Below are 22,696 nucleotides of genomic sequence, written 5' to 3'. Positions count from 1 at the left end.
TAATAATGACCTTGTTATTTTGAAAAACGTGACAGGGAAGGAATAGAAATAGTGAGGTGAAGTGAGAACAAAGTAATATACTACTTTAGTCACTGTAGTGACTAATAATGAAGCATTTGCATGTAGAAGGAAATGGAAATCTCTGGACAAGAGCCTCCTGCTGTATAGTTGTCCCAGAAATTTTGGAAGTTCAGAAAAGATTTTGTCAGAGGCAATAAAGAAATGTCTGGAGGCTGTGTTCCATTTAGAGATTGTTCCCAGATGAAGAAATTTGTAAGGAAAAATGGGTGAGCTGCCAAACTCATAATGAACATTTGGGTTAGGGCCATAGGCCTGTGTGTTTGGGGAAAGATTCACAGCAGGCATGGGGCCAGAAAGTACAGGGGCAGGTCTTGGATCCATGGCCTGTCCCAGAGCTGGGAAGAGGTAGCATCACCTGCAGAACCAAGAGCAGCATGTATGTGTGCTAGGGAAGGGATATTGGGCAGTTTCTAATGTTTACTTCAGGAACTAGATATGATTATATGTAATATAATATGTATATGAAACATACATATATAATACATATGAATATGTATATATGAAATATACATATTCATATATAGATATTTGTATATGAATTGTACCATACCATACTTTGTCCATCTTTGAATTAAATTAAAAAAACCCAAAAGGAGTGAAAGCTAACTTGCTCAAAATGTCTCACTAGAGACAGAAGTGCTTGGAATTAAATGCTCTTCTTCATTTATTCTTTGTAACAATCACAATCAGGAAATGTTTTTCCCAAAGCATTTTGCACTTGGTATGTTTACGAATGAATTGGAAATTTGCCTATTATTTACCTGTATAATTTTATATAGTCTATAATTTTATAAGATTAAACCTTCTTGATGAACTAGAAAATCTTTTGGAATTATCTGAGAACACGTCAAACACAATCTTTCTGGCTGGATATTTATCTAGGGAAAACCAGAAATATGGCTCAATAAAAAAATATTTGACACCCAGGAAATTCATACATCTTTTAACAAATTTTGTAGGAGTTATGGAGAGCTTTATAAGGAAAGAAGTTGTAAAAAGAAGACGAGCAGGGAAAATGAAATAATAAAATGGTAAAGAAAGAAGAGACATTTAGAAAGAAGTTGTAAAATATGCTAACAGGGAGAATAGTTTTCTCCCCCTTTTATTTACTTTTCAGTAAAAACTTGTTCTGTTACTCAAAGATTAAATCTAAAAATAAACCTGGTGTTACTGCTGGCAGCGTTACAGGACATGTAATTATTGTATATGCATTACTGGGGAGTGAGCTAAGAAACAAAAAATATTAAAATTACCATTAAAGTCTGCTCAGGCAATAATTATTCTATGATCTCATTTTTTCTTAACTCTTTTTGCTTGAATTGTCATACTCTATAACATCTTCATGGAGCTAATATTTACTTGTTATAAATTACTTTTTCAATATGTAAACTTGGTTGTAGTGTTTACCAAACTGAGCTGACCTCCTTTTGCTTTGCATACAACAATAACCTTCTTTAACATTTATCCATTCTCATCTACTGGATAAAGCCAAATAAGTAATATCTAGATTAAGAGAAAGGAAAAAAATTATTAAGGGGTCATAAAGATGTAGGACAATACCAGAAAATAACTAACTCATTTTTGAACAAGCATTTTTTCAAGACAACCACCTTGCAAACACTTTTGAAAAATGACCATCTAAAACTTGTGTCTTTGAATGTGTTCAGTTTGAATATCCACAGATGGAAATGTTTGAGGAAATGAAGCAGTGCTGGGCACATTCTTGCACATTGGAACCTTCACCATTATTGTTGCTGTTAGATGGCTGGAGCTGTCTGTGACCCACAAAAACTAGGCATCACCATGCATGATTCAGAAGGTACAGAGAATAATCCCTGCAGGGATTATTCCCAGGAGGCCTCTTGCATACAGCCACTCTGTTTGAGCAGGACACTGAGTTTAACACTGTGGATGGAGCCAGGTGGGCTCTGGACTTAGCTGGTGCCTCAGACTGCTCTCTGGCACTGAGACCAGTGATACAACGTGGCCTGCTTCTCTGCTGGGGAATACCCCGGCTCACAGACCAGTTCTGTCCACAAAGGATGGATCCCTGGTTCATGCTGTATCATGCCTGAGGACTGCTTGAGAAAATGTGAACTGCCCTCAGACAACAGTATCAGGAACTATTCTAATGATTTAACAGTCTAGAGGAGTCAATTTGAATGCCCAAGAAAGCTCCTTAGTGTTATTTTAGTTGTATTAAGGGAATGTAACATTAGTGAAAAATGAGGGGATAGAAACATGCTCTCAGACACAGAACCTGGATGGGTGAGCAAAATCAAAGCACTGTGAGCTTTGTCAAAGCCAAAACAGGCTCAGAATAATTTGCCTTGAGAAAGGAATAGAAGGAAACCTGCAGTCATCAGATAAAATGATTTAACTAACTTTTCAGCTTTAGAGGAAATAAGGATGCTCAGTATTATTTTAAGCCTTGTTTTATGAATCTCAGTAATTGGATCCTAGCTGGATTCTTCCCAGTAGAACTGAAATTTCCTTGCATTGTTAGTGTTCCAAAGGTGGCATCACTGTGGCTGTCATTTACGAAGCAGACACTGAGTAAAGAAGGAGAACATATTTACTACTGGCTTGTCTTCCCTTTCCTTGCTTCCCCTTTGGATAATACAACCCACACTGAGGGTTTTTTTTTAACTTTTGTGTTGGCAATAAAAGACCTCTGCCAACTTAGAAGTAGGTTTATGGATGAGTAGCTCTTTTCAATGAGTAATTTTTCATAAGAGTAAAAGGGAATTACTTTTAGTTATGAAGATGTTTGCCAAAATTGTGAGAAAGTTCACTGTTGAAAATGAGAGCTGGTCAGAGAAGAGATTATAGTTTACAGGACAGAGAAGCATGTAACTGCTAAAAAGCTATGACTGAAAATTTATCTGAGAGGATGAGTGTTTAGATCTGTCAATCATTACTACTGATTGCCACTCCTCAAAATACCACCAAGCTGGATTTTTTATCTGTAGAAGAGTAATATAATATTTTTCAGTGAGCCCAAGTTAAATCAACTTTAATAATTACAGCATTTAAAAAAAAATTCATACCAAATCAGAAGACAAAGATTTTAAATACATCTTTATTTGGAAATGTTTTATTAAAAGTTTCTATAGATAGAACTTTGCTGGTCAAAGTAGTTTTGAAAAACACTGTGCTTCATTCAGCTTAATAGATTTTTCTAAAGTAATTCAGCACAGTGTGATGTGTTTCTGTCCACCAAGGCTCTCCAGGCTTTTTCCCACCAAGATTCTTTCCAGACTTCAGAATAGATGAATGAGCCTCTTCAGACTGGGATCCAAATCTTTATATTCCAATTAAAAGGCCTCAACACCATGGCTGTAATTCTGATTTGATTTCACAGAATGGACAAGGTTGGAAGGGAGCACAGTGGGTCATCTGGTCTAATCTCCCTGCTCAAGCAGGGCCATGCCAGAGCACATGGCACAGGATTGTGTGCAGATGGTTCTTGCTTATCTCTAGTGAGGGGCACTCCACCACCTCTCTGGGCAGCCTGATCCAGTGCACCCACACAAATAAAGAAGATTTTCCTCATGGTCAGGTGGAACTTCCTGCCCATCAATTTCTGCCCACTGCCCTTTGTCCTATTGCTGGGCACCACCGTGAAGAGCCTGGTCCATCCTCTTGACACCCTCTCTTCAGAGACTGATGGATATTGATGAGGTCCCCTCTCAGTTGTCTCTTCTCAAGGCTGAACAGGCCCAACTCTCTCAGCCTTTCCTCATATGAGAGATGCTGCAGTCCCCTCATGATCTTTGTAGCCCTCCTCTGGGCCCACTCCAGCTGCTCCATGTCTCTCTTGTGCTGTGGAGCCCAGAACTGGACACAGCACTCCAGATGGTGCCTCACTTGGGCTGAGCAGAGGGGCAGGGTCACCTCCCTTGACCTGGTGCCAATGGTCTTTCTAGTGCAGCCCAGGATATCTTTGGCCTTATTGGCCACAAGAACACAGTTCCAGCCCATGGACATTTCATTGTCCTCCAGGACCTCCAGGTCCTTCTCTGCAGAGCTATTTCCAGCAAGTCAGTCCCTGTCCTGCACTGGTGCAGGTTGTTCTTCCCCGGGTGCAGGGACCCTGCATTCACCTCTGTTGAGTTTCAGATGGTTTTCTCTGCCCATCTCTCCAGCCTGCCAAGGTAATTCTGAAGGGCTGCTCAGCACTCTGGGATATTGGCCGCTCCTCCCAGCTTTGTGTTGTTGGGAACTTGCTGAGGAGGCCTCTGCCCCTTGATCCAAGTTATTGGTGAAAAGCTAAACAATACTGGGACCAGTACTGAACCTTGGGAGATACCACCAGTGACAGGCCTCTAACTATACCTTGTGCCAAACCAAACCAAACCAGACCAAACCAAACCAAACCAAACCAAGCCACCTCTCTGTCCACATCATCCACACTTCCTGAGTTTGCCCATGAGGATTTTGTAAGACAGTGTCAAAAGCCTTGCTGAACTCTACGTGGACAATATCCACTGCTCTCCTCTCATCCATCCAGGCAGTCGTTTCATCATAGATGGCAATCAGGCTGGTCAAGCATGATTTACCTTTAATGCATAAACACTGAAATGTTTTACGGGAAATAAAATAGCATCCATTTTACCCTTCTCCCTTATCTGTCCTTCCCCTCATATGCACACACATATTCTTAATCTTTTTTTCTGTAATTATCCTTCTTTCCTCTTGGTCTGCTCCCACAAATCATAACTTAGCATTATCTTCATATTGCTGAAATCATTCATGTTATAGTAGTAAAGATAATTTGTCATTTTTTGTATATAAGGCAATTAAGATAATAAGGTGGAAAATAGTTATGTCAGGATATCTGTATCCCATTAGAACTGGAATTTTTTTTCTGCTCAGCTTGGCTTATATTCAGCCTGCTCTGATTTTGAAAGAATAAGCAACCCGAGCATATTCCTACGCTTATGAATAAAGCTGTACTGTAGACTGCACATGAATAAATCCAGGCAGTCATTTTTATTGTCATTAAAGAGCATTTTTATTCTATGCCAAAAAATGTTCTTGGTAATCTATGAAAGAGGCTTCTGAGTTAACAAGTGAAAACAGGCATCTTTCTCACCCCCTGCCTTGGCAGAAGTGCATGGTGAGTGTTCGTCAGCAGTCACAAGCGAATTTGTTTAAAGGACAGTCTACAGAGAGATGTTTTTCCAATTGAGTCCTTGATTGGCCCACTTGTACTAGTGCAGTATGGCATGTCCTTTGATTGTACAGTCAGACACTGCTTTTCCACCAAACATTCCCTAGTGCCTCATTCACTGTACACGATGGATGACAGTGTGCCGGGATTGAATTGGGTTTGGCAATACAGTTTGGAAACTACTGATTAGGGGAGTCTCATCTTAGTAAAATAAGGATGCCACTACAGTCTGATGAGCATTCTTCCCATCTTTAATCTTTCAAGCTAGGTATACAAACACAACTAAGAACCTCACAGGTTTATTCATAGCCACAGGAATTTAGGAAGATGAGCAGACACAATGATTGAAGCCATAGGTATATCTGACCCTATGTTCTGACTCTGACAGAGGTCAAAAGTAGGTGCATGTGGAATAATTTAAGGACAAGAAAATGCCACCTGCAGTTATTCCCTGAACTGCAATGCTTTTATGATGCAGGGATTTCCTAATTTGGAGGAGTCTCTAGTATGCACATTAAACCTCTGTTGATTTCTTTTCATCAGCATCCCATCAAAGTCCTTTTTCCACATGCTGTCTTCTGTGACAAGTATGATAGCTCAACTCACAGGCTTGCCTCAAACCTGTCATGTGCCAGCTTCTTGTGAATGGTCAGTCTCTATCCATTCTCATCATGCAACTCATGCATGTGTCTCATATTTCTCATATTCTTTCAGAAAAGTATGCTGAGCAGAAGCCAGAGGATGTACCCAGAGTCCCAGAAAGCTCTTAGTATTCCTACAAGACAGCCAGCCATCACTTCTACTGCTATCCCTAATAGCTTGGCCTGCCCATCTGTGCCATAGTCAGATATAGACATACTCTGTCTGTAATATTTCTGCTTCAGTGATTCTTGGAATAAAAGTCTTCTGAAAGCTGACATAGATTTCAGGGAGTGTTCAGTATGAGTGTTTTTTTTGGCTGAGTGGAGTACCACTGCAGACAACAGGGTTTTCTCTCTGATGCAACCATATAATTTCTCTGTGATGCTAAGCTAGTCAATACATGAAACTTTCCCCAGATGGGTATTAATTACATGCTTGAAATCATGACATTTGATTTGTAGAACTGCTGAGCATTCACAGCTGCAGTTGACATCATTGAGAACAGTACTTTGTACATGCAAAGTGCTGCTTAGTGCCAACTTCCTTGAAAAATCCATCCCTTCTCTTATCAGTCAGTGCAATTAACAGATGCTTTTGGCCTGTATTTCTTTGTGTTCTATTTCTCTGTTTTTAATGAAACACTTATATCCTCCTGATAGACTTGTCACAGTATTAGATTTCTAAATTTTCAGGCCCTGCCACATAAAGCATCACAGTGCATCCACTTAAATAGTTAACTGTCATTCAGAGAGGATTTCCACTCTTGCATGGGGAGTGAGGTCAAAATCTCAACAGTGATAAAACAGGGTAATGCACAAGTACCTGAAGAGTGACATTTGACAAGGGCATGTAGTGGTAGGACAGGTAGGAATGAACTAATAATAAACTAAAAGAGGCCAGGATTAGATTAGGTGTAGGGAAGAAATTCTTTACTTGAACAGATTGCTCAGAGAAGTTGTGAATGTCCCATCCCTGGCAGTATTTAAGGCCAGGTTGGATGGGGCTTTGAGAAACCCAGTCTAGTGGAAGGTGTCCCTGCTTACAGCAAGGAGGATTGGACTACATGATCTTTAATGCCCTTTTCAACCCAAGCTGTGTGATTCTTTCTCACCATTCCACTGCCATTAACCATTCTGGGCACTTACCTCACTCACACACACACACACACACACACACACACACAAAAATACATATAATGATCAAGTATCAGGCCATTTTTATTATATACTGGAGAACAAATTTATATTGCCCAAATATTCTTAATTGTGCTTTGTCCTATTTTTCCTGAATTTTCACAGCACTTGTCAGAGTTGGTTTAGACAGTAAACCTGAACCTATTTGCCTTTTGAAATTGTAAAGTACTGTTTTTGCATTTTCCTTTTAGAAAACTCTTGCAACAACAAACGTCTGGACCTTGTTTTCATCATTGACAGCTCTCGCAGTGTGAGCCATTATGACTTTGAAAAAGTGAAGGAGTTCATTTTGACCATCTTGCAGTTTCTGGACATCAGCCCTGACGCCACGCACGTGGGTCTGATTCAGTACGGCAGCACCGTCAAGCAGGAGTTTTCACTGAAGACCTTCAGGAGGAAGCAGGACATCGAAAGAGCCGTGAGGAGGATGATGCACCTCTCCACTGGCACCATGACTGGACTGGCTCTGCAGTATGCAGTGAACATTGCATTTTCAGAGACAGAGGGGGCTCGACCTCTGAGGCAGAATGTACCCCGAATTATCATGATAGTGACAGATGGGAGACCTCAAGATCCTGTGGCAGAGATTGCTGCTAAAGCACGTAACTCAGGAATCCTAATTTTTGCTATTGGAGTGGGAAGAGTGGATATGAACACTCTGAAGTCCATTGGGAGTGAACCACATGAAGAACATGTGTTTCTGGTTGCTAATTTCAGTCAGATTGAAACATTGACCTCTGCCTTTCAAGATAAACTTTGTGGTAAGGTTTTTATCTATAGATTTGAATATATAGATGAAAGTGAAACAAAAAAAATAAGCATTATCAATAAACTTTTTTTTTTACATGAAACCTTATCTGTTAGAACATATGTATTGAAGGGAGATTAGCCAAACAATATCCAGAACAGCAGTCACACACATGGGGAAAACTCATGCTACTTTTAAGTGCCATAAAAAATTATTTCATTGCTCGTGGTCGTAAGCAGTTAGGCAAACACACATATAATGATTTTCCTATTTATTACATAATAGAAATAAATTTATGATTTATGATATTTGAATATTAGTTAAGTTTTTTCATCTCTTCATTTTAAGAGTGGTCTCTCTTAGCAGTGAAACTTTTAACTGCTGGACAGTCTTTCAGTTATTTAAATGGTCTTGAGAGTCCATGAATATCTCTTCCAAAGCTTACATACGAATTCTATGCAAAGAATCATTTCTGTATATGTCTTGTTACTGGAAGTGAAACACAGACTTAGAAGGTTTTGTATTCCATCTGTTTTAAATACAGGAAGTTAGGAAAAGCCTTTACAGTGACATTATTTATTCATCCAATAAGGTAAATATTTAAATAAGCATTAACTTACAATAGAGATATCACTTCCATCTGTAATTCCCTGATAAGGAATTACCTTTTGCAAATATCATGGCATTTGTAATTAATTTTATTTTAATCTATGTGCTTAGTAGACTTTTTATTTATTCCTGAGATAAATGTGAAAATATTTCCTACAACTTTGGCCTTTAGCTGATGTCTTTTCATTAGAATCCAGAAAACGAATGCAGGGTAAGATTAAATGGTCACTCATGTCTAGGGATGCTTTTGCCAGAAAAGAACTGCAGCTTATTGTAAGGATAGTCTGGAGGATTTTCCTTACTTGATCTTTTCCAAAATTGTTTCAAAGAGCAGCTGAACTGTCTCAGCACAAAACACCAACAAAGACATTCATCAGATAATAGATTTTTTCCCATTTCTTCCTTGCTGTATTATTATCTGGCATAGTGGGATATATTTAAAAACCAAGAAAGAGTAAACTAATCATTGGATTCAGAGTTTAAATGGAATGTGCAGCAAATGCTGATTTTTTTAGATTGTGTTTTAGAAACAAATCCCATACAAATAACATTTACTTGGTTGGATTTTTTTCTCACTGGGCCATATCCAATAAATTTATTAGAGTTTTTAGCTCACTTTTAATCAAAATTATGTGTTCCGCAGTGAAGCCACCCCCCACTGCTGATGGAGGACTATGGAGGTGACAAGGATTGCAGTTGCCTCCTGCTCCCAGGAAATGCCTCCACAGGATTTGCTGTGCTGAGAATTCAAAGTGAGATCCTAAGACATGTTTAAAAACTCAGATCCAGGTTCAACAGAGAGTTTAAACTGTTAGATTCATATGGATTTCAACATAAGGTGCTAAACTGGAGATAGGATCCATAATATTTTATTTGCTCTTGACTGTGAAGCAGCATTCAGCTTGATGAATTTCAAGAGAGTAATTCTAGGAAGCAGAGGCTATGATTGCTCTCTTGAAATTCATCATTCCTCCAAGAAATGTGGTTAGTTTAAGTCCTCCCAGGTGTGGACCCAGAGGCAGTATCAGTAGCTGAGTGGAACATCTGGACACCTTGTTTCTTTGCTAAAGCAATTGAAGGCACCCCTCTGGTCAAGTCTTCTGGAATGCTGTCTGCTGGGCTTTGTGCTGTGGGAAAAGACCTTGGCCCCTGAGCCGTCCCTGTGTCTGAATCACCCTTGTGTCTGTGGGAATGTGTCTTCATGGTTCCTGTGATGACAAGAGAAAACCATGGCTAAATGGTGAAGCTTTGTGGGGAAAACAAGAAGTAAGCCAAACTAGCCACTACTTACTACTGAATGGGAGAGATTATTAAGTACCCAGGACCTATATTCTCAGAAGAATCCCTGTGAACTGGATGTGCTTTATTCTATTAAGTCAGAGGTTCCCTACAGTTCCTGCCCCTGACTGTTAAAGGTTTGGGGGTATCAGAAACACCAGATGAAGCCAGGACCCCTTTTTATTACTAGTCAGTAAGGTAAAACAGAAGCAAAGAGTATCCTGGGGGATCAGAGGCATGAAGAATAAGACAAGAGTTGAAAACTCAGAAAAATGTTGGTGGAAATGGGAAGAGAATCCAGGAAAGGAGATGGAGATTAGATGAAGTGTGAGAAAGACAGGACTTGGGATGGAGCAATCAGGAGCAGATAAAGTCTTTATTATATTCCTGTAAAGTAAATAGCAATGTCATGCCCATTTTACACTGGAGGAATGGAGGAACAGAAACAGGGTTATGTTTGTCAAAACTAACTTAATATTTGACTCTACCTAAAGTTACCTCCACTAACTTTAAATATTTGACTCAGTGCAATCCCGGATGTGATTTTCAGGCATGTAACATTTTTGGACTAATACAACATGTTATTCACAGCTCTACAGCCATCACTTGCACTCTTGCAAATCCAGATTCAGGTCTCTGTCTGAACAGTTACAGTGTGAAGGCTGATATTTCCTTGAAGATACTGATACTATTGTCTTGCCCAAAATCAAATAAGGACCCTGTGATATAGAGATAAGATCTAAGTCACAACAAGGCTCATGTTCAGATTCCTTAACTATGAGATCACCCTATTACCTTCCTATGATCACACCTCCTGCAACAGATGAGGTTGCAGAAATCATTCAGAGAGCAGACTCCACCACAGAAATCAGACTAATGACTATCACTGCTTTGAAATGGGAGCAACAGAAACACTTCAGAATATGTACACTGTACTTGTGTGGTAGATGGGAAGATTGGTAACAGACAGCAACAATGTACTCTCAGAAGGAACGGGAGTTATTGGACTACTGTCATTGAACGCTTTCATTTTCAGAATGACAGAAAGATGACAAGACAAGAAGTCAAAGTAGGTCTGTGTTCATATAAATAAAAGTACTTGAGAAGATTTATTATGGGAGAAATTTGTGAAATCCAAGAAGCTGATTAAGAGATTAGAAAATTGTGGTGGTTTGTGTGTTAGCAATAAATACCTAACTCTAGTAACCGTGCCAAAGAGCAGATACATAGTAAATATCTTAAAATCACATGTGGGTTTTTTCCACCAGTACCACACCCACCAGGTTAAGGTACTTTGCAGGCTTCTGTTGTGGCTTTTAGAAGATTACTGTCAATATCTATTCCATAAATTTTACTAGAGTTTTGTCAACCTAGCGCATTAGGAACACACCAATCCCTGATTGCTGTTGAGCAAAATAGATACTTTTCCACACAAAGTTCTCTGAGAAGTAATTCACCTATATATTATGGAGATTACATACAAGCAATGCTGCATTGGAAAAAAAAAAAATCAGGATTTCTTAATCCCCAAATACTGCTCTGGAGAAAAATAGTTCAACAATTAATTTGACTGAATGGGCCTTCATTCTTTTTCTCTTTCATTGGCTGTCTGCTGCATTTTAATACCTGCTGTTAGAGACATAAAATACAAACAGAACAAAAATAGACTCAGAAAGACTTACAATCTGGAGGGGTAGCTCAACTCAGCTCCTGCATAATGAATCTTGGAGATGCATATCCTCAGTGTCGTCATGTGTTATTTGCACGTTCCTCAACATTAATAACTAAGCAAGCAAAACAGTATCTTCATTAAGTTGTTTTTTAATAATTCTTCTTTATTATTGGGTACTGTGTGGTGATTTTCTTCATGTGAGAAGTTGAATGTCCTCTAAATCAGCTTACACTTAAATTTCACTTATTTTCTAAAGCTGATTATAAAAGGTTTGTTTCATTGTCTTCATAGGGCCACCAAATGATTAGATTTTTCAAATACTCCTTTGTGTATTTTTATTTTCTTAGGATCTCATTTTTTGTCTTTACTAGCAACACTTAATTTGAAATTTCTGAGTTACTTCACTAAAATTTTCAACATCAGTTTTTTTTTCAGTTGTGACCACAAGTAATTAGGATCAGCAGCTAATAATGTTTTCCTTTTTCTCTTTCAGTGCCTCATATGTGCAGCATAGTTGAGCATCACTGTGATCACTTCTGCATAAACACCCCTGGCTCCTACTTGTGCAGATGTAAACAAGGATACATTCTGAATGCTGACCAGAGGACTTGCAGCAGTATGTTATCTTTCTTTTCTCTTTCATACTCCCAAAAAGGGTTTAACATCACTTACCCTTTCTGTTGGGCTCATAAAGAACTGAGGTCAGTACATATTTAATGATAATCATCAGAAAGTGTCTAGAAAGGTGAAGTTGTAATTCTTTTTCTTGCTTTAAGTGAAGTTCTTACAAATCTTTCTGAAGTATATCCAGCTGAATTTTATACACAACTCTGCAGAGGTACACTGTAACTATATGAAGTTACATTTTAATTTTATTGGTATTTTAACTTCAACAATTAAAAACAACCAAATCAGTAACTTTATAATTTCAAATGAAGTGAATTTATATACTTTACTAATTTGTTCAGCTAGCAACAGTACTAAAATACTAAAAGGTGCAGAATGGTGCAATAGACCCTATACTAGAAAACTGTAAAACAACCTGACATTCTGAAAAGCTCTTTCTAACTGCTGGTGGAAATATAAGGATTTGCAACGTTTTAAAGAATGGTTTCAGAAGACTTGCTTATGCTCTCATTCCTCTCTTTAAAAGTGTTGACTTCTTTCATTTTGAGTAATTGGCTGTATAGTTTATAATAACAAACTGTATTTCCCTTTAATTTTGATTTTTGTGTCAGTATTTTGTTAGTGCATTTTAACTTATTTCCAAGTAATTAACAGCAATTTACATCAGGGGGATACGTCAAATTTATTCTGTATCCACCTTATGTTAAAGAAATTATGTAACACTATATTTAATTACTTGTGGAAAATGTACGTGCTAAAAATTCAAGTTTTTATTACACAGCAGTGTACAGATGCAGATGAAAGTGCATGGATTCAAATTAAAGCTGCTGAACTGATTTTAGCCAGAAGAAAAATTTTGGAAAACATCTTTTCAAGAAACTGTGGGAGACAGTAATCATAAGAGCATAGGATGTAGCTCTTACAATCGATAATTTAGACCTAAGGTGAAGACTGCAGGCTTAAATCCCATCATTGTATTTGATGTTCTGTATCTTAGGAGAGTGCCATAAAACTGCCAGGTATCTTGAGATTAGTGGACTCTTAGTCTCTCTTGCTTAGAGTTGTTTTATATCAAATATGAAGCACCAATGAAACAGTGAAGGTATGTAAATAAATTTAAAAAAAATTAATTACAAGTTGAAAAATTCTTTCTTTATTGTCTCTTCTTCCTGTTACTCTGTTACATTTCCATAGTTTTTCTCAGCCAGCAGTTCAACATTTGGGCACTGCACTGCTTCAAATACAGGTTAATTTCCAAGAGTTTTGGAATTGTATGTAATTTTCCTGCTAGTGACCCAGGCACAGTAGCCCTCAATATGCTCCCTCTCTACCATTTTTCAAAGCCCTTTGCTGCATTGCTTTACCTTGTTTTTAGCTATGATATCTATTGGTTTTCCCCACTTACCTCTCACATGATTTCTTTGCTTGACCTGCTTTGATTGTCAATCAGATGATACTAGATTGCAGTTTGATCAATATGAAAGCCAAATTAATCCTTCAATGTGTTTGCAGCGTTTAGGTTTTTTACATTACCAAATTATAAATTAATTTTGGCAATTAGCACTGGAAATCTGAGAGTCATCAAACTGGCCTTAAATGCGCTAGGATGGTGCAAATCACTGGTGAAGAAGAGAGATGATGCCCTATCAGTCTAGAGGAGATCAAACAATTAAGTCTAAAACCCCCACAGAGATGTAACAGAATTCATGAGGATGGGGAGTCAAGCCTGGACATTGGGGGCAGCTTAGTTCTGGAGGTAGGAGAATCACAGTGAAAGAAAAATGCACCATGTGGGAGTATTTTAGTTACCTTCACTAGCTGTTAATTGCCCACAAGTGCACAGAGACAATGGATTCCTCACTTGACGTCTAAGTAAAATAAATCTTCATCATGTTTAAGTTAAGTACAATACATGATCAACATAAACCAGATGTACTTATCTAAGGTTTGGTTGTATTAGCACCTCTTCAATGAACAAATAGTTTCTTTACATACAAAATTTAACTCTTTCTGAATTAAACAGTGCAGGAAAGATGAATGCTAGGTAGCTAATGTTATGCTATCTTTTCATTCTTTTGTCAGACTCTGTTTTATTGTTCTGTTCCCTTTTTTAATGTTGTGAGAGTATATGCTATCAGTAGTCAGTTCTTTAAAGCCCTTAACCAAATGGCTTCAATCAGCAATGAACTGGCAACTTCACTTCATGCTAGGAAATGGATTTTTTTAAACTAAAAATATTCTTACATTTCTTTAATTATTACGTTTTTGCATCCATGGAAGGATGCTCCTTTCGTGTACTGTGGTCCAACTTTTCTAGAGAAGAGTGTTTGTGTTAGATAATGGGTATTCTTTACTTATTACACTGTATTTGTTTGTTTAACTAATCTCTCCCATTCTTCTCTAGAGATGCTCGAATCTTACATTAATAAACAAAATGATACAAAAGAGGAATGTAGCTGAAACAAGCTGGAAAATTATCTATTTGTGGGTGTTTACACTGGAACAAAAGAGTTAAGCGACTGTTTATGCTGTTCATCATGCTGCTTGATATGAAGCAGACAGCTATAAAAGAAAATTTGGTTTTGCTTGGCTGATTTCCTCAAACATGTTCCAAAAGCCTATTTTGTAGCTGTAAATGACCATTATGTGTTGAGCAGTCTTTGAATAACACAAAGCACTCTGCTTTCCAGAGCTTTCGCTGGGGAAACTTGGGGTTCTCATAAAGCTTTAGTCTGTTGAAAAGAAAGCCCAGTGTGCTTTATTTGGCTAGGTGCTGAACTGACCTCATTTGTCATGGTCATTTTTTTGAGATCTTTTGCATGGGAGGGGTGACTTGCTATGGTATTTTGCATAAAAATGAAAAATTCTAAAACCCAGAAATTAAATATGCCTGAGTTTTTTGCTGTTGTGTTTTCCTTTTCTTTCCCTTTCCAACCTCATCATCATTTATCTGGTTATGCAAAATAAAGCCCCAAAAATACATAAATAAACACAATTACTTTTCTTTAAAAAAAAATCCCTGAAAAATGCACTTTGAACATTTTAGGGAAACATACCTCAAGAAACTCTACTAGACACCATTGGTCCATTAATAGTCTTTGCCATCAACTGAAGAAATGAGTGCTTCAGCTTTGAGTGACTGATCTTATTGTCTTTCACTGTTTGACAGAATATTGGCATGATCTGTGTTAAAATGAGCTCATCTCTAAAGAGCTGCCCATAGCTTCCTGAAATTTATTTTGATCCATGGTCTATCTGTGCATTGTAGAAGGTTAAAGAATGTCATACTCATGCAATTATGTGTTGTAGCTCAGGACCTTTGTGCTGTGGAGAAACATGCCTGTGAGCAGATTTGTGTGAACACACCTGGGTCCTATGTCTGTCAGTGCTATGAAGGGTATGAGCTTGATGCAGATGGGAAGAGCTGTGTTGGTGAGTATGAATTCAGCAATTCACATTTATCTCTTGACAAAACCAAAGCAAAACTCAATATAAAAGAGTATCCACTTTAGCTATAGACAAATATGTTCTCCTGTATGAGTGGTAGTGAGAAAGCACACAAAATTTACATGTTTGTAGGCCTTTACTGATAATGAATGGTGTCTTGGGAAAATTGTTCCAACCAATTTCACACAGAAAGTAATTTTCCATTTTGACAACACACCCGATGTTTTATTCAAGATCCATGTAGGTGGCCAGCAATGTACTGGCATGATATATGTGGCCATTAAAAAACAAAGGCGGACAATCTCGGTAGCTGCTCTTCAGACAGAAGTTATGCACAGAAAAACTTTAAAAGAGGACAATTTTTTGATGTTTTTTCACTTGATTTTATGGTGATGTGAGGAGACATTTCAACTCCTTTTTGGAAAGGTTGACTTCTAGGACGGTTTAACCACTTTAGGAAACCATCCACTATGTTCCTTTAATTTTCACTGCAGGCAATACGGAAATAAATATAACTTCCAAGAATAACAGCTCAAAAGAGAGAGTGTGGAAATATGGTACAATAACTCTTTAACACAAAACACACTCCCCTCTGTATTACTCTGTAAATATCTCATCTTCTTCTCTGTTCATATGTGGTAAATGCTTCTATTACAATTTCTTTTACAAGTCTATGTACCTATTCTTGTAAACTTTTCATTCCGTGCTCCATTCTGAGAAAATACTGTCTTCTGTCTTCTGTTTCCACTGCAAAAAGCCCTAGTGAGATCTGGATACAAAATTACATTATTTGTTAGGTATTCTCTTCAGGCAAGCACTTAGATGCATGCTTAATTTCAAACACAAATTGAAGTGCCATGGAAATGAATCCAAGTCAGTCCTTGGCCTCAATTCTGCCACAGGCTGCCACAATGCTTTTGTCCAACAGCCTACTCTTTCTTGTCATTTTAAGACAGCTCTAGCATATCTTCCTCTTATTACCTTCAAAAAGCTATTGACTTCCAGGATAGCCCAGTTTTGAAATGCAAAATAGGTGACAATTTATGGAACTTTCTTCATGTAACTTCATGCAAGACACACAAAAAAGGTTTTGAGGTTTTTTAGGCCTGGGATAACATGAGGTTTTGAAGAATATTCACTCTGCGCTTACTCTTCAGAAATGTTTCCTTTACTTGTTGGCTTCATGATTTCAGTATAGGAGTATTTGAAGGTCTCAATATAATTTGTCTCCAGCATAATTTGGCCACTCATATACCATTTTAAGAACCTGGTTTTTGAAACCAAATTGTTTTGAAAATGCAGATAATACTGGTTATTTAGGTAAGTTTTTATGTTCTGGCCCAGATTTCTATATCTAACATTCACCTAATAACCTTAGCTGACTCTCTTGACTTACTTGTGTTAGAATAAAGGATATACTTCTCTGCTATTTATTTGACTATATCCTGAGACAGGAAATCCGTGACCTCTGGTAACTGCTTTCATCCCTGATTCTTTCCTACCAGGTATTCTAATCCAAAATATTCATGCTTAGTGTCATCAGCTGTTGTTACTATTTTCTATTAAGCTGAAGTTCCTTGACAGCCCAAGATTTTCTTTCCAGGAAAGCAGAGCTTTCATTGTGGTGAAATTCTTTGTATGTCAAGTCTAATATTAATTTTGTAATAAATGCGAAATCTATTTTTGTTATTTAAAACTTCATAATATTTCTATGCCACTTATTGAATTTCTTGCATTGATGTTTGGGACTTTTGTCTGTTAATAACTTATCTGCAATGTCTGGGGCAATTGCTGTTTGGAGGCATGATACATCTTTGACGTTTTTTTTCTTACCTCCTCACTGACTCTCTTTGGCTTGAAGAGATACACATTTATTATGAGCACTATTGTTGACATTTAAAGATTTCATATTCTGTCTTCTATTATTTTCAAAATAGAGCATGCATGGGTTCACTGTCTTGTCCTTTACAGGAGTTTTTCTTCTCCACGTGATTTCTATTAATTTGTACCTTTTAGTAACAAAACATGAGTACATGCTATTCATACCACTGCAATAATTAGCAGTATTAAGTGGAATTTTAAAGCACATTATTAACATTTCTATTTTTTATTTTTCTTTTTCAGTTGCATATTTGGCACTTGACTTTTAAATTTGTTACTGATGTACAAGAATGGTTAAATGTATATTAATTATATTTGGTCTGTGCAGAACTTAGTTTCTCTACATTTCTTGAACAGGAAAAGATTGGGTAATTTAGGAATTTGATGCTAATTTGTCTGCAAATCCTATTGTCAGCCTTTAAAATTTGACTTTTCAGGTTTGAACAATTTGAGATTTTTGAGAAATATGCTAATACTAAGAATGTACAGCTTCTGCAGATGTGATCACCAATGAATAATCATCCTTGCTGGAAAATTTTTTAAGGGAGACTATGTGTAGTACTGAATCAGTAGTGATAACTCTCAGTTTTCATTACTCCTAAGCTAGTTAATCCTTCCTTTCTGTCAAGTATGTGTTATCAAATGAGCAGGATCTGAATAAAGATCTTGATGCACACATATACTAGAGATCACTGAGAATAACAACAATTTTGCAAAAATCAGTGACTTCATTAAGGTTAGTCACTCCTCCCCTTCCAGAGAATGAAAAGAGAATTTCAGTAGGAAATATGCATTGTGATATTCTTGGAAAGAGTCAAAGGTTTCCATCTAAGATCTCTGTGATTTCCAAAGTTTTAACTCCAGCAAAAGCAAATTAGAAAGTACCGAAACTTCATTTCATGGGCATGTTTATTAATTTTTTCTGATGGGTTAATTTAAGGATCAGTGGTGATATTAATTGCTTTATTGACATGTGCCAGCCAGTTACCTGAATGGCAATAATTACATGAAATCTCACAGCCAGAACTCACAAGTATCCATTCAAGCTGACCACTGAACAACCAACCAATCTGAGAGTTTCCAATGCAGTTTATGAAGGAATTTGTAGGATAAACAAAACTTGGAACTGTCTGCTCAGCGGTAAATCTAGCTGGCAGATTTGCCTTTTTTGATCTGTTTTTCACATGGACAAAGTCCTGTCAGCTGTTGTTTGCTGGTAATGAGCTACCCTTTCTCCATTAGGCTGCTGGACACTCAGTCTCTCCACCTTGGTGTTGCTGGACATGCTGTCCTCTCTTTCCTGGCACTAGTGTTAGTTAGACTGTATCCCTCTTGCTGCCCTTGGATCCCTTTTTCTTGGCAGCGGCTTGGCTGCTGGCACTACTGGATTTTTTTGGCTGCTTCTTAGGTTCTTACGAGTCTTCCCTGAGTGTGTTTTGTTCTTCCCTCATATTCTTTTTCATCCTCCTTATGCCTTTACTTGCCCTACACCTTTTCCTCCTACCCTTCTCTTTAACTTCCTTCATCATCCCGCACCTGAATAACCTCTATAAACATCATAGGGCTAAAACAACCCCTTATGAGAAAGGTGACCCATGCAGTCCATGGTTCATAGAGGGCAATGTAAGCACCCAGAGTGCAGAACTGCTAACTGGAAGTCAAAGATGGTTTTCATCACTTACTAATGCCAAGTGAGAAAAACAAGGTGGAACAAATATGCAGAGATGACAACTGAATTAATAGTTTGCTCACTAAAAACGACACTAATAAATCATCTAGAAAAAATTTCTTATTGAAATAGACATGAGAGAAAATTCAGAACAGTGAAATCTTAGGTTTTCACATCTCATGTATATCTCGTGACTTAGCGTAAAATATGCTCTTCTCCCAGAGACGTGGGAATGGTTCAAAGCTGTGCCAGGGGAAGTTTAGACTGGACATTAAGAAGCATTTCTTTAGCAAGAAGATGGTCAAACACTGGAACAAGCTTCCTACAGGAGGAATGCTGTAGGAATGTGGATGCTCCAAACCTGTCAGTGTGTGAGAGGCATTTGGGCAAAGTCAACTCTGAACTGGTCAAACAGTTGAACTAAATGGTCATTGTGTCTCTCTTACAACTGAATATTCTATTTTCACTCTTATAATCATTAGTTGGGCAGTTGTAGATATTGCAATAGAAATTAATTTTGTTAAGGTTCAATGCAGAGGAAGAGGTAACTTTACAAAGACATCCATATGGGCTATTTCCTAGGTATGATGCTAAATTGCATGTATTCTTTGGCCTACTTATTTCTTAATGTGCCTTTTAAACACTTGAAAATGTGCACATTGGAATTAATTTAAGAGGAAAGTTAATTGTATGGCACATTATATCCCTGAAATACATATTCAGTAAATAAGTTTTAATATGAATCGATTCTGGAAACAGGAAGGTTCCTGCCAGGAAAATGGTATCACATGGTAGCCAGAAAGTAATTTGACTTGATTCAACAGAACTATTCTGAAGGGTTAAAAGAAACTCTTTCAAAGTAGCTGAATAGGTTATCTGCTTTCCTGACTAGATGATCTTGACTAAATATAGTAGCACACCTGAGTGTGCATGATTTACATAGGTGGGGCAATTGAAGAAAAAATTGATTGCATTAAAACAAATTACTGCCTCTTAAAAAAATTTGTGAGCCTCAGCAGTATAAAACAGTGAAAAATTTTACTTAGTTGGCAAAGAGGAACCTGTCTTGGTATGAAGCTAAGTACATGACTGTCTTCTGCAGAAAGAATCAGGTATACTTTCCTAATGTAGGTCTGGCAGCTCTTTGTAGATAGAGCACCAGTTTTGTGACTTATCTTTAATTTCTTCTAAGACTTTTGTTGTGAAGACGAAGCTTAACCTACAAAGAAATATTTAAAATCCTTTTATTTCTTTAGCAACTTTAAATCAACTTGTGTAATAAATGACCAGAGTTATGAAATAGATGACAGGACTGCCTGTGACTTTTTTTGTCCCCTGCATTATATAAGCAGAATATCCATGGAGAATATCAGCCTGAAACTCTCAGGCTTTGCAGTTGTAGCTGCTTCGCACAGAATGAATGTGGAACACATTAGAAGAAATGAATGTACTGTGACAGTTTTCAGTGTAGAAGATAATGCCAAGATTTTCCTATAAACTCAGGCTACAGAACCAGCTCTTGAGAATTAACACAGCTGGGAGGGAACTAAGGAAAAGTAGAGCAATTCCAGGACTGGGACTTCAGAGACAGAAGACTAAATCAAACAAACTTTTCTATGCCCTGGACTGCAGTGTGAACATTGGACAGAGATGCTCGCTGATGCATGGTTTCCAGATCTGAGAAAACATGTTGAGAAAGCTCCTGACAGTCTGAGAGTTGATAAATGTTCAAAGTTGAGAAATTATTCATTTAAATAATTCATTTAAAATCTGATTTACCAACTGTTGTTGTGAGTGCACTACTTTTTGCAGACAAGCTTTTCAAGACAGCAATTACATCAGCTTTTCCTTTTTTTATAGCTACTGTGTGTCTCTAGAACCATAATATCCATGCATAACAGTTCTGGGTTTTTTTCCTAATTGCACGTTCATCTTGTTCTTTTTCAGTTGTGGACTACTGTGCTTTGGATAACCATGGTTGCCAACACGAATGTGTTAACACCAAGGACTCCTATTACTGTAAATGCCACCCAGGGTTCATTTTAAATCCAGACAAAAGAACTTGTGGAAGTAAGTTGTGATAAAGTTTAATTATGAACAGTTTATACTTTTTCTGTCTTCCAGCTGCCAGCAGTAGTCCTCCCACTTGTCCTGAGAATGCTGACTAATGCATCAGGTATAGAAATGCATTAGGTTGGAGTGCCCTGGAAGCCAAAGGTCTTGAAAGCAAAGCAAGTTGTTTTGAGGGGAGGGCCTAAGGGTAAAGGTCCCTCTTATGAACAGAAAACTTAACATGAAACCCAGCTCTTTTTCAACAGCAAAGCTGTTGAAAAGCTTTGCCTTGGATTTCTCTTTGATTATTCTATTTTTTTTTTTTTTGGTTAGAATATAATCTCCCCATCTGGGTAAACAAACAAGTCTGTGCAAAATTATTTATAATCAGTTTGCTTTGTAAGATGATCTAAAATAATCAGTAGTTTCCCAATCAGAAGAAACATTGCAGTCTGGTTTTCTGTGGATTTTTCTCCAGAGTGAGTTCTCTGATGGTGTGGCAAAGCTCTGTCAGTATCAGTATCTTCTACCAGGCTTCCGTGTTTCCACCAGCTTACAATAACTTCATGGCTTTGCTTGTTTGTTGTTTGTCAAATTCCATACCAGGCTAAAAAGATTTAAAAATTACTGGAATGAAGAGTGGACATGAAGTGGAGGAGATCTGACAGACCAGAAAATATTCTTGCCAAGCCTCCCATAATAGGGAAACAAAGCTAAAACCTCCACAGTGTTTAATGTTCATAACTCCCTTTTAAGGAAATGTCAAGGGAAAACCTTAATGTACCTTCCTGGTTACCTTTCTTCATAAATGTGGGCTTTGATAAAGAAATATTACTATTGTGCCTGTATGCAGGAAAGCTCCATTAGTTTTAGACTATTGCTGCTGCCAGTGATGAATTTAGCCCATATTATTGAATAACATGTTCAAACATTATTTCTGAAAAAATGCATCAGTATACAACTGCATTTCTGTGTGAGGGGCATTTCAATCCTTCTGATGAGAGATTTGGTTAGCCCATAGGTTGTATTTATATTGTGTATTATGGTTGATATCTATTCCATTTAAATTTAACATTTAGGGAGAAAACATGTAATCCAGTCTGTATATGTGTTCTTACCATCAAGGCAAAGAGACATACACTTCTCAAAGGTGAACCCTTCCAGTTCTGACACAAATTTATGGAAGTGCCTGTATTTTCCTTGAATATACAGGGGGTCTCGATGACTTGCCAGATTGGACACATAATTTTTAGATGGTCAGAGTCAGGGAAGATGAAATTTCTGCTTCCCAAGGGCCAGAGTATTTGTAGTGGTTAACATCATTTGTAGATTGTATTAACATTCCCATTTGTCAAGTATCTATCAGCTAAGGGCTGGCTAATTATACTTCCACATCCATACCTATCTGAAATCTTATTTTAGTTGCCCAAGCACAAGTTTTTGTTAATTTCTTTGTTTTAAGAATTTGGATTTTGAGCAGTGTTTTCTCCTCCAGTTTGAACCAAAGAAAGTCCTTAAAACTGCATAAACATTTCATATTCCTTGACTGATTTTTAGTTTATGGCCTAACTGTATGCATTATTTTAACATATTTAAATTGATGATTCACAGCATGTTGACA

At 37.5% G+C, this 22,696-nt stretch overlaps 1 protein-coding gene across 8 annotated transcripts in view; it reads left to right on the top strand.

The window, feature by feature from the left end:
* MATN2 (matrilin 2) overlaps positions 1–22,696 on the top strand; it is a 68,403-nt gene that overhangs the window by 17,217 nt on the left and 28,490 nt on the right. For all 8 annotated transcript variants that reach the window (XM_058804697.1, XM_058804671.1, XM_058804662.1 and 5 more), the window contains exons 3-6: positions 7,284–7,853; positions 11,893–12,015; positions 15,336–15,458; positions 20,971–21,093. In XM_058804697.1, the coding sequence (XP_058660680.1) occupies positions 7,284–7,853; positions 11,893–12,015; positions 15,336–15,458; positions 20,971–21,093 (939 nt within the window). The remainder of the gene's footprint in view (positions 1–7,283; positions 7,854–11,892; positions 12,016–15,335; positions 15,459–20,970; positions 21,094–22,696) is intronic.

Source organism: Ammospiza caudacuta, chromosome 1, assembly GCF_027887145.1.
Source record: "Ammospiza caudacuta isolate bAmmCau1 chromosome 1, bAmmCau1.pri, whole genome shotgun sequence".
Taxonomy (NCBI): Eukaryota; Metazoa; Chordata; class Aves; order Passeriformes; family Passerellidae; genus Ammospiza; species Ammospiza caudacuta.
The sequence above is the reverse complement of the archived record's forward strand: the minus strand, read 5'-3'. Positions and strand labels throughout refer to the sequence as shown.